The sequence below is a fragment of the Heterodontus francisci genome, chromosome 3 (assembly GCF_036365525.1).
Source record: "Heterodontus francisci isolate sHetFra1 chromosome 3, sHetFra1.hap1, whole genome shotgun sequence".
In the NCBI taxonomy this organism is placed as follows: Eukaryota; Metazoa; Chordata; class Chondrichthyes; order Heterodontiformes; family Heterodontidae; genus Heterodontus; species Heterodontus francisci.
In genome coordinates, this window is record NC_090373.1 from 22186337 (window position 1) to 22201494 (window position 15158).

The following is a 15158-nucleotide window of genomic DNA, read 5'->3' on the forward strand; positions in this document are numbered from 1 at the left end:
GGGGATAGAACTGCCTTATATGCAGGCCTATGGAGACGAAACTGGAAGTACATCTGTGAAGGATGGCCCAAATAGGAGGAGAGGAACACCTACGGAGCAAAGGTAACATTTTATTTCTGTTCTCAAGGAATACCTGTTTGAAATGGGCGGCAAGGGCCTTGGAGCCCTTTTCAGGAGTTCCCTTCATTTTTAAAGACTCCAGGGGCCTTCAGTGAGCCTTGGACACCGTTGGTGTGCAGGTTGAATGTGTTTCAAGTTCTCGTGGCCTACATGCTTGTGCGCTGTGTTGCACTGAGCAATGTGTAGGTCTGATCTGGGATGCTACTGATTCTAACATTGGTGTCAAGGATGCACAAAAATATAATACTAAATGGGTTTTACAAAGCAAATGTGCGATATGTATGCTTATGATATTTATGATAAAATGTCTCTCTGTCATGTTCACAAGGAATAGAGTTTCTCAAAGGTTGTGAGGATGAGAGATCTGCACTCAATTCATGTTCATTCAGAGTAGGTGTCGACAGGTTAAGAGCACAGTGCTGATTTCGAAGTTGTGACTTTTTCCTCCCATTGGGAACTGTGACAGGTTCAGGTAAGAGTTGCCTGTGGACTTCCTGTAAGAGCTAATCCACGTGTAACTGATCCCATACGAGTCTTGTACGTTGAAATGTCCCAGCTTGGAACTGTATTACCGTTCCTTCATTGTCACTGGGTCAAAATCCTGGAACTCCCTTCCTAACAGCACAATGGGTGAACCTGCACTATATGGACTGCAGCGGTTCAAGAAGGCAGCTCACCACCACCTCCTGAAGGGCAATTAGAGATGGGCAATAAATGCTGGCCTTGCCAGTGATGCCCACATCCCAAGAATGAATAAAAAACAAAATATATAATCTGGGTTGTGCAGTTTATATGCAGAGTAGGCAGTACATAATGTTAAAGCAGTTCTGTGGTTTCAATGCATTCCAGATCTTTCCGAAGTGTCCAAAATGCTTTGCTGTAGCTTCTTTTTCTGGTGGAGGATCTTTTTGCTGTGTTTAACAATAACAAAACTCTTTTCCTGAAGCTTTATGCAGAAGGTGATGGGGCCTAGCATAACCAGCATTGTGCTTTTTCTAGATTTTGCCAGCTTACTAAGAACACCTCTGTGAGTATGCAGATCTTACTCATTTTATAAATAAGCAATTCACAAAATACATCCACCCTGCTTGTTTCTTACTGAGCACTTGATTTTGTTTGTAGAAGCAAAAGTTTCCGGAAAATTCTGCCAACACAGGTGGTCCCAATCAGCAGCAACTCCTGACCACCCTGGGCGATGAAAACCGGATCTTAACACAGAAGGTCAGTGCTCTGCTGGTGGAATTGAGTCAGATCAAAGGGAACAAGCAGCTACTCGAGCACGAGTTGGCCCATTCAGTGGCAGAACTCGAGTGTGAGCAGAGGAAGCACCGGGAAGCTGTTGAAGAAATGAGCTTTGGCAGGAGCCAGCCCGACTTGGAGGCAAGGCAGTACAGGGTAGAGTTGGAGAAGATGTTGAGGCAGAAAGCCGTCTTGGAGCAGGAATTGGAGCACCTGAAGCACTTGAACCTGAGGGCCGAGATCATTACCAGGGGAACGTTCCAGAAACTGGAAAGTGAGATTGACGGTAATGCTTCAGCAAGGAGGAGGTCAGGAGGACACTTAACCGGAAATGAAAGACATCAGGAGAGGCAGAATGAGGGTGAACTCCAGAATGAAACCAGCCCAGAGGAACAGCTCTCGACACACGGGCAATGGTCAGAGCAAACAGCTCTTGTTCAGGACATTGGACAGATGGACTCTGACTTGGAAACCGTACAACAGGTTGTGAAAATAAAGCACATTGTGGACCAGATGTATGTCTACATCAGAGAAATGCACTGTGAGAAGGGAGCAGGAACTGCGCTGGTGGAGCAAGGTATACCAGCAAATGAAACGGAGAATCTGAGGAAATTGGTCACTGAACTTAACCAGGTTAATGACCAAACTCATAAAGACTTGAAGGGCTTGCAGTTTGAGATGAGGTCCCTTGAGCAGTACATGAGTACAGCGGAGCATAAAGCTTCCTTGCGCCAGATGGAGTTGAGCAGTTTAAGCCTCAAACTTGAAAAAGCTCAGTCAGAACTGAAACAGATGCATGAGAAAGACGAGGCTTATCAGCAGAGGTTGGCACACCTGGAAGATGAACTGAAGGACAGCCAACACAGGAGTGAGAACTTCAGGCTGAAGGCTGAGGCACTTTCCCAGGACTGCGTGACCGCCGGAGCCCATGTCCAGGGTTTGGAAGAGGAAATTGAGGTACTTCGTCAGGACAAGAGCCTTGCCGAACAACAAGTGTTGACCCAAAAGGCAGCAGCCGACTATTTAAAAGAGAAACTCAAAGCAGCAGAGGGACAGAAGAGCTGTGGAGAAAAAGAGTGGGAGCAAAAAAACAGAGTGTTGGAGGACAAGTTGGCCAAAAGCCAATGCATGTCGAGGGAATTCGAGCACAAGGTGAATGAACTTAGTCAGGCTTGCAGTCAAGCTGACGATGTTATGAGAAGCTTAAAGACTGAATCCACTCATCTTCGGAATGAAAAAGCTTTGGCAGAGGAAAGGGTAGAGTTTCAGAAAAGGGAAGCTAATGTCTTAAAAGAGACATTGAAAAAGGTACAAGAGGCTTTAGAGAAGAAGGTGAAGACTGAGCACATGTATCAGCAGATGGTTAGGAAACTGGAAGATGATTTGACGCTTCATAAACAGACAACAAGTGAGTTGAAGCAGAAAGTTGATGAATTAGTGTCGGTCAACCTCAGAGCAGATAGGATTGTGAGCAGCGTGAAATCTGAACTTGACTCCGTGATGCTAGAGAAAAAGGTCACAGAGCAGAGAGGCGATGCTCAGAGAGTGCAGGTGGACTGCTTGAGTGCGCAGCTTAAGAAAACGCAAGAGCAGCTAATTCAGAAAGTGAGGGAAGAGCAGGAGCAGGAGCTCAGGGCTCAGAAACTGGAGGAGGAGGTGGACAATGGCCAGCGGGCAATGGATGACCTGAAGCTTCAGCTGGCCGAGTTGACCAAGGATAAACTGGTAGCTGCAAGAACTATTGAGGAGCTCCAAGCCGAGCTCTCTGCTGCTAAAATGGAGAAGGGAGTCCTGGAAGAGGAGGTCAGAATGCAATGTTCACAGATGCAGGAATTCGGCAACAAACTGGACCAAGCCCGGCAGCAGTTACAGAAGGAAAATAACCATCACCAAAACAACTGGACCATACAGCAGGGGAGCAGAGCCGAACAATCTAATCATATAGCGGAGGGTTTAATCAAGCATGAGTGGAATTGCCAGCGACATCTGGAGTGGAGTGAAGTGAAGGACAAGAAGAGAGGAGCATTGGAGGAAAGCTATTACCTATGCGGAGGTATGAGGCCAATGATGGCTATCGATGAATTGGAATTGGAGAGTGATCTACACAGTCAGCAAACTGTCCTGGCTGCCCAGCACACTACTGTGCAAAGAAAGTTCACGGCCATGCAGAAAGAGCCAGGGTTAATGGAAACTAAATACGACACCAATCAAATCAAATTGCAGGAAGCAAGGCAGTCCACATCAATTGAAGAGAGGAAAAATGATGCACCATTAAGAAGCTTGAAACAGCCGCTGGAGGTATATTTTGGTGTAAAGGTGTGGCATGAGAAAAATCTCATCTTGCTTTGGGGAGCTTTGAGGTGAACTGCTTGCTTGACCCTTGGCTCTCTATTGTTGGTGGACCAGATCAGAACAAGTGTGGGTTTTATAAATGTGTTGAGTTGTCGATGGGTGGGTGAGGATCCCTGCTGGGATGCACATTCAAAAAATCAGCTTCCTATAATTCGATTGCTGGGTAATTATTTGTCGTTACCTTTTTACACCAGTTTTGTGCGTGTGGTCCAAACTGATTTTTAAAAAATATACAATAATAGCCGAGACTTCCAGAGCACCCAATTAATACAATTTTCATCAAGTCTTAATTTCAAAATGTTTGTCCCAAATACAGCCCCTGGTTGCTTGCTCCACATTTATCTATTGACAGTATGACCTCACTGTCCCCTTTTGCACTTAGTTGAACTCCTGTACCTTGTTGGCTACAGCAGTCTCCTAAATACATGTCTTATTTAATGCTTCTTTTTCTCTTAACTTTGAATTCTTTAAAAGGCCCAAGTCCTGAACACTGCACCCATATCTAGGCTCCTCTTGCACCTTTCTCATTCCTGAATGAGACAAGAATCAAAAGTTCCCACTCTCATCTCCACTTTGTAATTCTGTTGTGTCTATTTCTTTGATGCCCGTTGTTCCTCTGAGATTTCTGATCTTAGACTGCAAACATATCTTGCCCTCTATGTTACTCTTCTCAAATCTTCACTTTCTTCAAGTCAAGTCTCTTACTCTCATTCATTCTTTTCCAAGACCCTCACCACTGTGGGACTCCTTACCTCCGTCCCCTTGCCTTTCCTCCTGTGTCTCTAAAATCAAACTTTACCTCCTCAACGTCACATGGTTTTCAATTCTGTTTTGCTGATTGCTGCAGCTGAAATTCTGTCCTGACTGACGTGAGCCAAGAGCACAGAAAGAGAATCAAAATTTAGTGACCTTGCTTTGTGCTATATTTGATGGTGCCTGTAAGTACCAGATACTGGGCGGAGTGAACAAAGTCAGCATCCCGCACCCCACCCACTCTTGTTGATCAGAAATAATTTTTTCACCCAGAGGGTGGTTGGAATCTGGAACGCATTGCCTGAAGGGGTGGTAGAGGCAGGAATCCTCACAACATTTAAAAAGTATTTAGATGAACACTTGAAACACCATAGCATACAAGGCTACGGGCCAAGTCCTGGAAAATGGGATTAAAATAGTTAGGTGTTTGATGGTCGGCACAGACACGATGAGCTGAAGGGCCTGTTTTTGTGCTGTATAACTCTATGATTCTATGACTCTATGAATATTGTACCTCGAGACCAATTTGGAGGAACTCGAGCTTGTTGAGCGCGTCAAAAGGAACTTGAATCATAAAGGATTATAATAAAAACAAGAAATGCTGGAAATACTCAGCAGGTCTGGCAGCATTGGTGCAGAGAGAAGCAGAGTTAACGTTTCAGGTCAGGGACCCTTCATCAGAGTTGGGTTAACTGGGTTGACTCATAAAGGAAATCGGTTTCCCAATCTGCAGATGTTTAAACAATAAAATTCACCTATATCATTGTGGGCTTCAAGGTCTATATGAAGACACTGCCATCTGATAAAAGAATCGGGTACTTAGACATGTGTATAAATGACACCCCCCCACAACCTCCCTCCACCATTCAGTCAAATAGAAGTTACCATCAAGTAGACCTGAGTTTACCCCCCCCTTCACCTCCCATGCCCAGCTGCGCAATCCAAAATCTGACTTGGTGTTCTCTCACCAACTCTCCCTATTCCTTCTGCCAAAATGCATCACCTCACACTTGCCAGTATTAAATTCCATCCACCACCTGTCTGCCCATTCTGCTAGCCTATCTATATTCTGTTGCCCGCGGTTGAAATTCTACTCTGTATTCTAAGATCCAAGTCCTTTATAGCAAAAAAAGCATTGGTCCCTTGGGGAACACCACTGTCTACCATCCCCCTATCTGAAAGACAACTATTTACCACGACACTCTGTTTTCTATCCGTAAGTCATTTTTTTAAAATCCAGTTTGACACTGACCCGCCTATTCTATGAGCCTTAGTTTTGTTAACCAGCCTTTTGTGGTACTTTATCAAATGCTTTCTTAAAATTCATATAGATAACATCCACCACATTCCCTTCATCAACCTTCTCTGTTACTTCATCAAAAAATTCATTTAGATTAGTCAAGCATGATCTCCTTTTTACAAATTCTGCTGGCTCTCCTTAAATTAACTCGAACCTTTCCAAGTACCTGTTGATTTTTTTCCCTAATTATTGTTTCTAAAACCTTACACAGCACTGATGTTATACTAACTGGCCTGGTGCTGGAACTGTCCTTACACCCTTTCTTGAATAAGGGTGTCACATTTGCGACTCTGCAATCCTCTGGCACCTCCCCCCATATCCAGGGAAGATTGGAAGATTATGGCAAACCCTTCTGCTATCTCCATCCCCAGTTCCTTTAGCAACTTGGGATATAAACAATCTGGACCAGGTGACATATCTACCCTAAGCAAAGCCAGCCATTTCAGTACTGCCCTACCTCAATTTTTACCCTATCCATTGCCCCTACTCTCCACTACTACTGATATTTTGTCAGATTCCTCTTCCTTAATAAACACTGATAAAAGTACTCATTAAATATATTAGCCTTTTCCTGTGCCTCTAAGCATATATAATCCTCTTTGTCCCTAATAGGCTCCATTCCACCTCTTCTACCGGCATGTAAATAGTAAGCGGGTAGTAAGATTTTTGGGTTCTCCTTTTATGTTGACTGCCATTTTATTCTCACGTTCTCTCTTTGCCAGTCTTATTTTCCTCTTCACCTCCCCTCTAAACTTATTGTATATGGTCTGGTTCTCATTTGAAGAATTCACCTCACATGCATCATACAGAGTCATAGAGTTATACAGCACAAACACAGGCCCTTCGGCCCATCGTGTCTGTGCCGACCATCAAGCACGTAACAATTCTAATCCCATTTTCCAGCACTTGGCCATAGCCTTGTATGCTATGGCGTTTCAAGTGCTCATCTAAGTACTTCTTAAATGTTGTGAGGGTTCCTGCCTCTACCACCCCTTCAGACAGTGCGTTTCAGATTCCAACCACCCTCTGGGTGAAATGTTTTTTTCCTCAAATCCCCTCTAAACCTCCTGCCCCTTACTTTAAATCTATGCCCCTTGGTTATTGACCCCTCCGCTAATGGAAAAAGTTTCTTCCTATCTAACCTATCAATGCCCCTCATAATTTTGTATACCTCAATCAGGTCCCCCCTCAGCTTTCTCTGCTCTAAGGAAAACAACCCTTGCTTTTCCAGTCTCTCTTCATAATTGAAATGCTCCAGCCCAGGCAACATCCTGGTGAATCTCCTCTGCACCCTCTCCAGTGCAATCACATCCTTCCTTTTGTGTGGTGACCAGAACTGTATACAGTACTCCAGCTGTGGCCTAACTAGCGTTTTATACAGCTCCATCTTAACCTTCCTGCTCTCATATTCTATGCCTTGGCTTATAAAGGCAAGTATCCCATATGCCTTCCTAACCACCTTATCTACCTGTGCTGCTGCCTTCAGTGATCTATGGACAAGTACACCAAAGTCCCTCTAAGGTCTTACTTCCTAAAGTCCTACCATGCATTGTATATTCCCTTACCTTGTTAGTCCTTCCTAAATGCATCACCTCACACTTCTCATACACCCTCTTTTTTTTCTGTTTCATCATAATCTGTATTTCCCTCGACATCCAAGGAGCCCTGTTTTGGTTCCCCTACCTTTTCATCCTTATTGGAATGTTGCTAGCCTGTACCTGAAGCATCTCTTCCTTAAAGATAACCCATTGTTCCGATACAGTTTTTCCTGCCAGTCTTTGGTTCCATTTTACCCTGGCTAGATCCTTTCTCATCGTGTTGAAATTCACCCTCTTCCAATTGAGGTGTTCTACCTTACTTCATTCCTTGCTTTTCTGCCTTGCGAGTCTAAAACTTATGATACGATGATCACTCTTACCCAAGTGCTCCCCCACAGACACCTGGTCCACTTGGCCCACCTAATTCCCCAGCACCAGATCCAGCAATGCCTTCTTTCTATAATAAAAGCAAAATACTGCGGATGCTGGAAATCTGAAATAAAAACAAGAAATGCTGGAATCACTCAGCAGGTCTGGCAGCGTCTGTGGAAAGAGAAGCAGAGTTAACGTTTCGGGTCAGTGACCGAAGAAGGGTCACTGACCCGAAACATTAACTCTGCTTCTCTTCCCACAGATGCTACCAGACCTGCTGAGTGATTCCAGCATTTCTTGTTTTTATTATGCCTTCTTTCTAGTTGGACTGAGAACATAAAGATCAAGGAAGTTCTCTTGAACACATGTCAGAAATTCCTCCCCCTCCTTTCCCTTTCCTCTACAATTATCCCAATCGATATTTGGGTAATTAAAGTCACCCAATATCACCACTCTATAGTTCTTACACATCTCTGTGATTTCCCTGCAGATTTGCACTGCTATCTCTCTCACTATGTTGAGGCCTATAGAATACCCTGAGCAGCGTGATCATACCCTTTTTGCTTCTCAACTCTAACCAAATGGATTCCCTCAAGGTCATTCCCTCTTTCCAACGCTACAATGTCTTCCCTAATCAGTACTGTCACCCACCTCCCTTTTTTCCTTCACTATCTTTTCTGAATACTTTATATCCCTACATATTAAACACCCAGTTCTCAACAATTTTAAGCCAGGTTTTCATTATTGTCACCACATCATATTCCCATACTGCTATTTGTGTCTGTGGCTCACCAACCTTACTCACCACACTTTGTGCATATACATACATGCATTATAATCCTGTCTTTGCATTCCTTGCACTTCTTCTAAGTCTGCTCTTATCTAATATGGAACTACTCCCTTCTCTAGTACTGTCCAACACACTCACTTTATGCACCTTATTCCTCTTTTCTACTTCTATATGCTGGTGCCCATCTCCCTGTCAATTTAGCTCAAACCCTCCCCAACCACACCAGTGAACCTCCCCTTGAGGACATGTGTCCCAGTCCTGTTGAGGTGCAACCTGTCCCTTTTGAATAGGCGCCTCCTGCCGCAAAACTGGTCCCAATGACCCAATAATCTGAAGTCCTCCCTCCTGCACAGTGCCTCAAGCCACACATTGATCCTCCCCATCTTCCTATTTCTACTCTCGCTAGCACGTGGTACTGGGTGTAATCCAGAGATTATTACCTTCGAGATCCTGCTTTTTAACTTCCTCCCTAGCTGCTGTAAATATGACTGTAGGACCTCAATACCAGTCCTTGCTATGTCGTTGGTACCAACGTGAACCACAACATCAGGCTCACTCCCTTTCCCCTGCAGAATATTCCGCACCTTCTCCGTGATGTCTGTTACCCTGGCACCAGCAAGACAACACACCATGTGTGATTCACGATAATGTCTGTCTGTCCCCTGACTATGGAATCTCCTATAAAAACTGCATTTCTGCATCCCCCTGTGGGCTGAAGGGCCTGTTTCTGTGCTGTATGACTCTATGAGTCCCACGCCCATTGGTGCCATGGTCTGGACTGCATTCCTTCAAGGTGTTGTCACTCCCAGCAGTCTCCAAAGCTGAGTACCGGTTTGAGACCCCCCGAAGACCCTTGGTGTGCCTGCCTCTTCCTATTCTTGCGGCTGGCCATCCACCTACAATCTTGAACTCTTACTGCCTGTGGGGTGACCACCTCATGGAACGTACAATTGGAAATCCTGAGCTTGAACTGAAGCAACTGGAGACACTTCCTACACATGTGGTCATCCAAGACACGTGCAGTGTCCTGACGTTCCCACATGGTGCAGGAAATGCAAGCAACAGGTTGCAGCTTCCCTTCCATGGACTGAAAACAAAAGCTCGTTTTAACAATCCAATTGGTACCTTGTTTAAACTACCAATTTTAATCAATACCTCTAGACCAGCTCTGTGCTTGTACTCTTATTATAGTACACATTATACAACACTGATTGAATATTTTTAATTTCCCAGCTGCTAATTTGAACCAATATCCTCATTTAGAGAGAGAACTGAAAAAAATACGAACCAATCACGTACCTTCTTCCATGTAATATCACACGTTAGTTTAAAATGCAGTTGATCGGGCACCTCCCTATTGTTGTACTGCTGCTGGTCTCACTGTTCTGTCTGTCAGGCCTGGTCCTATATACTGTCTCCGGTCTCATTGTGCTCTCCCTCAGGCCCGGTCCTTTATACTGCCATCAGTCTCACTGTGCTCTCTCCCAGGCCCGCTCTGCCGCCAGTCTCACTGTGCTGTCTCTCGGCCCCACTCCTTTATATTGCCTCCAGTCTCACTGTGCTCTCTCTCAGCCCCACTCCTTTATACTGCCACTGGTCTCACTGTGCTCTCTCTCAGCCCCACTCCTTTATACTGCCACCGTTCTCACTGTGCTCTCTCTCAGCTCCATTCCTTTATACTGACACTGGTCTCACTGTGCTCTCTCTGAGCCCCATTCCTTTATACTGCCACCGTTCTCACTGTGCTCTCTCTCAGCCCCACTCCTTTATACTGCCTGCAGTCTCACTGTGCTCTCTGTCTCGGCCCCGCTTCCTGATCTTGCACCAGTCTTACTGTGATTCCCCTCGGCCTGCTGCTTTATCCTGCCGCCGGTCTCAGTTTGCTCACTCTCAGGCCCACTCCTTTACACAGCCACGATCTCAGTGTGCTCCCTATCAGACACATTCCTTATGCGCTTATCTGTATTCACTCACTGTCCAGGAAGATTAGCGTTAGAGTGAATGTCTGGGCTGGGTCACAATTGCAGGATAGCAGCCATGCCTGTTCAGGATGGTGTGCAGTGGAGGCTGTATCAGGGAGGCTGTGTCGGGGACGGTCAGTGAGGGAGGAGGCTGTGTCGCGGAGAGTCAGTGAGGGGAAGGCTGCGTCAGTGAGGAGGAGAGTCAATGAGGGGGAGGCTCAGGGAGGGGGAGGCTGTGCCAGGGAGGGTTGGTGAGGGGGAGGCTGTGTTGGCTAGGGTCGGTGAGGCGGATGCTGTATCAGGGAGGGTCGGTGAGGGCGGGGACTGTTTCGGGGAGGGTCAGTTGGGTGGGGGAGGCTATATCAGGGAGGATCAGTGAGGCGGAGGGTCAGTGATGGGCGAGGCTGTTACGGGGAGCGTCAGTGAGGGGGGGCTGTGTTGGGGAGGGCCTGTGAGGGGGGCTGTGTTGGGGAGACTCAGTGCAGAGGAGTCTGTGTCGAGGAGGGTCAGTGAGGGGGAGGCTGTGTATGGTGGGTAAGGTGGTTGTGAGGAGGGTCTCTAACTACGTGCTGAACTACAGGTTTGTGGAGGACCAAATTCCCGGGCAAGATTCTTTAGTTTGTCCCACTCTGTGATAATGCCTTGGGAGTTCTAGGCAATAAAAACAAGTTCATGGCTTGGGGAACCTGCAGATGTGCTTGTTGCAACAAATGTCAACAAAGCATCGACAGTATATCCATCAGGGATTTAACTTGCAAGACAAATCCACCCACACTGAACCCAGACAACACCACCCACATTCAACCATCATAAGAAGGGACAAATAAACCAACATTGAAACTTGGAATAATAGCTGCCTCCTCTCAATCTCACCGACCCGCCACTCCACTTTGGCCAGGAATTCGGCTGTTCGTAACCCCTCTGCTCCCAGCAAATGCACTTGTGTGCTGACAGTGTCAGTGCAATCTCCATGTGACACAACTGTCATGAATTCACAAATGTGTGCAACTTATTGAAAAAAAGTAGAGAGGGGCTGCCAGACTGGTTATGCTTAATTATAAAAAAGCCTTCGGCAGATCCTACTAGAATTACATGGAGTGTACAGCGCGACGCAGGTCACTTGGCCTAACTGATCCATGTTGGTGTTTATGCTCCACATGAACCTCCTTCCAGCTCCAACTAATCTGACCCTATCAGCATATCCTTCTATTCCTTTCTCCCTCATGCATTTATCTAGATTTCCCTTAAATGTATCTATACTATTTACCTCAATTACTCCTTGTGGTAGTGAGTTCCACATTTCAACCACACTCTTGGTAAAGAAGTTTCTCCTGAATCCGCCATTGGATATATGAGTGATTATCTTATATTTATGGCCCCTAGTTTTGGTCTGCCTAAACTCTGCTTGAATTAGCTTTCAACAAATATAGCATTTGGTTGCAATGGCGTTTTGTAATGAACCAATTTTGTTGAATTAATGCAGCATGTTAGTCAGGAGATGAAGTGCCTACTCCCACTAGGCCTGGAGAGTGAGCTAAACTCACCCCATATTGTTGATCATTGAATATTGGAGTTAGTTTGCCCAAGAATTGGTTTGTCTCCACTGAGGGTATGTGGGAGCAATCTGCTATTAATGTACCTTAGCTTGAGAAGAATCAAATTTTGTCACATGGTTAAAACTGGTAATTTAGTTTTAATACAGAATTATCAAAATATTTTAAACTTCCACTGGGGAAAGAAAGGATTTGCAATGGAGGAAGAGGGAGGGGAGGAGTAGAATTACCATGATCTGATCCACTAAAAAATCTCGTCTCATTTTTTATTTGTTTCTTGCGAGAATTTGCTTTGCTACCTTGGTTATGGGTGATATTGTTTCAGCAATTATACAATAAGTCTTAAATCTTTCACGAGACCTTCATGCCAGCAGTTCATCTAGTTGATCTTTGAGGGGTCTTGGCTTTTGTGAATCTTCTTTTTTTTGGCTCTCTCTTGCTCTGGGTTCTGGTCCATCTCAGTTGCAATCCAACTCCTCATCATTATCAACATTATTCATTTTCACAGATGACAAAACTGGAGTTAAGCAAATTGCGTGGTGAAATGGGAAAAGCTTTCCAGGACAAAAAGACTGTATCGTTTGGAAATGAAGGTTTAAAAAATAACGCCAAATGTTTAGAAGCAGAACAGAAAGACTTTGAAGCAAGTGAGGACAAACAGGATGCTCTTGCATCTTGCTGTGGTCAGAGTGTGTGGCACAAACACGAGGGTGATTTTGTGGCCGCTGGATTAAGCAAAATAAGTATTTCTTCCAGTACTGATCTGGTCTCACAGAATACACCAGTGAAACTACACTCTGAGAAGTATCCAAAACAGAACAATAATGCAACATTTCCAGGGCAAGTCAGTGACAAATATCACGCAAACAGCAACCGAAACACCCTGAACAAAGCCCAAGACGAAATCGTTCCATCAGCTAAAGTTTTGGAATTTCAAGGTCTGCGTCACCAGGTCACGGTGAAGGACCTGGTGGAGGCTGAGCTCTTGAACAAAAATGTTGCTGAACAGCTTGAAAAGGGAATAAAGACCGTTTCACAAGTTCAGAATTCCCTTGGCAAGTATCTGAACAAAGTTAACTCAATTGCTGGCCTGTACTTAGAAGCCAGCAAACAGAAAATATCCTTCTATGACGCAGCGAAAGAAGGGATAATTGGATCCTCTGTAGCCCTCGGGTTTCTGGAAGCTCAAGCTGCAACAGGCTATATTGTCCACACACCGTCAAATGGAAAGTACTCTGTTCAGGAGGCCATTGAGAGAGGTCTAATTCCCCAAGAATTCAAGGAGAGACTGCTTCTAGCAGAGAAAGCGGTCACAGGGTATTTTCATTATGATAAGACCTTGTCTGTATTCCAAGCTATGGAGAACAAGCTGCTTGCAAAGCAAACTGGAAGACGGCTGCTCGAAGTTCAGATTGCCACTGGAGGAATCATTGACCCAGTGCGGAGTGTTAGATTGCCGCTGGAGACTGCGTGCAAGCAAGGTCTCCTCAATACCGACGTGACCCAAAACCTGTACAAGGCACTTGACAACATGAAAGGCTTTCAGAATCCGAACAACACAGGACAAGCTATGCGTTATGCAGAATTGATTAAATTGTGCGTGGTGGATTTGGAAGGGAATTATCTTCTCCTCCCCTTTGGGTCACGGAAGATTTCCACCCCCTCCCCTGTGAGGGCTAATACTATTTCAGTCGTTGATACCAGCACAAAATCAGAAATAACTTTATATGATGCATTTCTGAAGTACTATATTGAGAAACAGACCTACCTTGAACTTTCAGCACTGCAGTCCCAGTGGAGGGAGACGACTGAGGAATCGCAGGGCATCATCCAGTATTTTCTTACTGACAGTAACTCTGGAAGGCAGTTCAGCATTAATGATGCTTTAACCCAGGGTATCATTAGCCAAACAGATCTTAATAGATACCGAGATAGCCATATCACAGTGACTGAGCTGGCCGACATGTTGTCGAGTAGAACCACTGTAGCTGCCAGTCCCAACAGTGCAATTGCAGGCATTTGGGATCCTAATGGATGCAGAAGGATTTCTGTCCTGAAAGCTATGCGTCAGAATTTAGTGGAAAGGCTGACAGCCACACGATTGCTGGAAGCACAGGCTTGTACAGGAGGGATAACTGATCCAGCAACTGGGAAGAAGTTCTCTATTTCAGAAGCGTTGCAGAGAGATTTAATCGAAAGTGAAATTGCTGCCAGCATCCAAAAATCTCAGCAGGCTTACAGAGGCTTCCTTCAGCCAGGGACAGGGGCGACTTTATCAACAGCAGAAGCTCTGCGTAGGAACCTGCTGGGCCGTGACCTCGGCCATCGATTCCTGGAGCTGCAGTATTTGACCGGTGGGCTGGTGGATCCAAATTTGCACGGAAGGATTTCCTTGGAGGATGCTCTGAGAAGGAGTCTTATTGATGATCAGACTGCACAGAGACTGCGGGATGAAAAGATGCATGCCAGGAACTTGGTTTGTCCAAAAACCAAACAGAAGATTTCGTACAAAGAGGCGTTGGCCAGGGCTGTGTTCGACTGCCACACAGGCTTGAGACTCCTGGAAGCAGCTGAACATCCTAATGCTCTCAGTTCGTAATTCACCATTTTCTCCCCATCTCCTTTTACTGCTCAATTTCTCTGCTTTTGTATAAGCTGTTCAGTCTTGTGTAAAGCTTTGTCTGAGTGAACTTATGAATATTTCAGATCCAACCTTTTGTATGCTTATTAAAATTTTCGCTGGGATTTATTTTTCTCTATATTTATCCCCTCCCCAAGGTGTAACTCGGGCCTAAACACTTGGCGATTCTCCAGTACCTTCCCCCATTGGCCATTCTTCACAAGTCCACCTAGTCAATAAGTGTCAATATGTGATCTGACTTTGGGTGTGTCATAGCTAAGCCTAATACTATTTTTTTATCAGAATACTACATGCTTTCCACCAGGAAATAACTGGATGAAATTCAGCAGCACATACTCTGGTAATTTTTTTTCCCTTCCCTGCTTTACCGAACCTAAAGATGTTGAGATCAATTGTCATGCTCCCATCACCATTTCAACTCAAATCAATTAATTTAGTACAGCTTGGATTGACCCTGGGAGTTTCCTGGTCTACATGGATCATCCCAGCAAACAATGTCTTTACTAACTGAACTGCTGCAAACTAAACTTACTTTCATG

At 45.1% G+C, this 15158-nt stretch overlaps 2 protein-coding genes across 11 annotated transcripts in view; both read left to right on the top strand.

Annotated features, from left to right (window-relative positions):
* The window catches only part of dst (dystonin), a 666855-nt gene that overhangs the window by 324905 nt on the left and 326792 nt on the right, over positions 1–15158 (top strand). The gene's annotated exons all lie outside the window — the stretch shown is intronic.
* LOC137353483 (desmoplakin-like) lies at positions 63–14723 on the top strand. Its single transcript, XM_068019813.1, has 4 exons — positions 63–102; positions 449–510; positions 1243–3657; positions 12487–14723. Exons 1-4 carry the CDS (start codon positions 63–65, stop codon positions 14575–14577), a joined length of 4608 nt encoding a protein of 1535 aa, XP_067875914.1. The 3' UTR covers positions 14578–14723.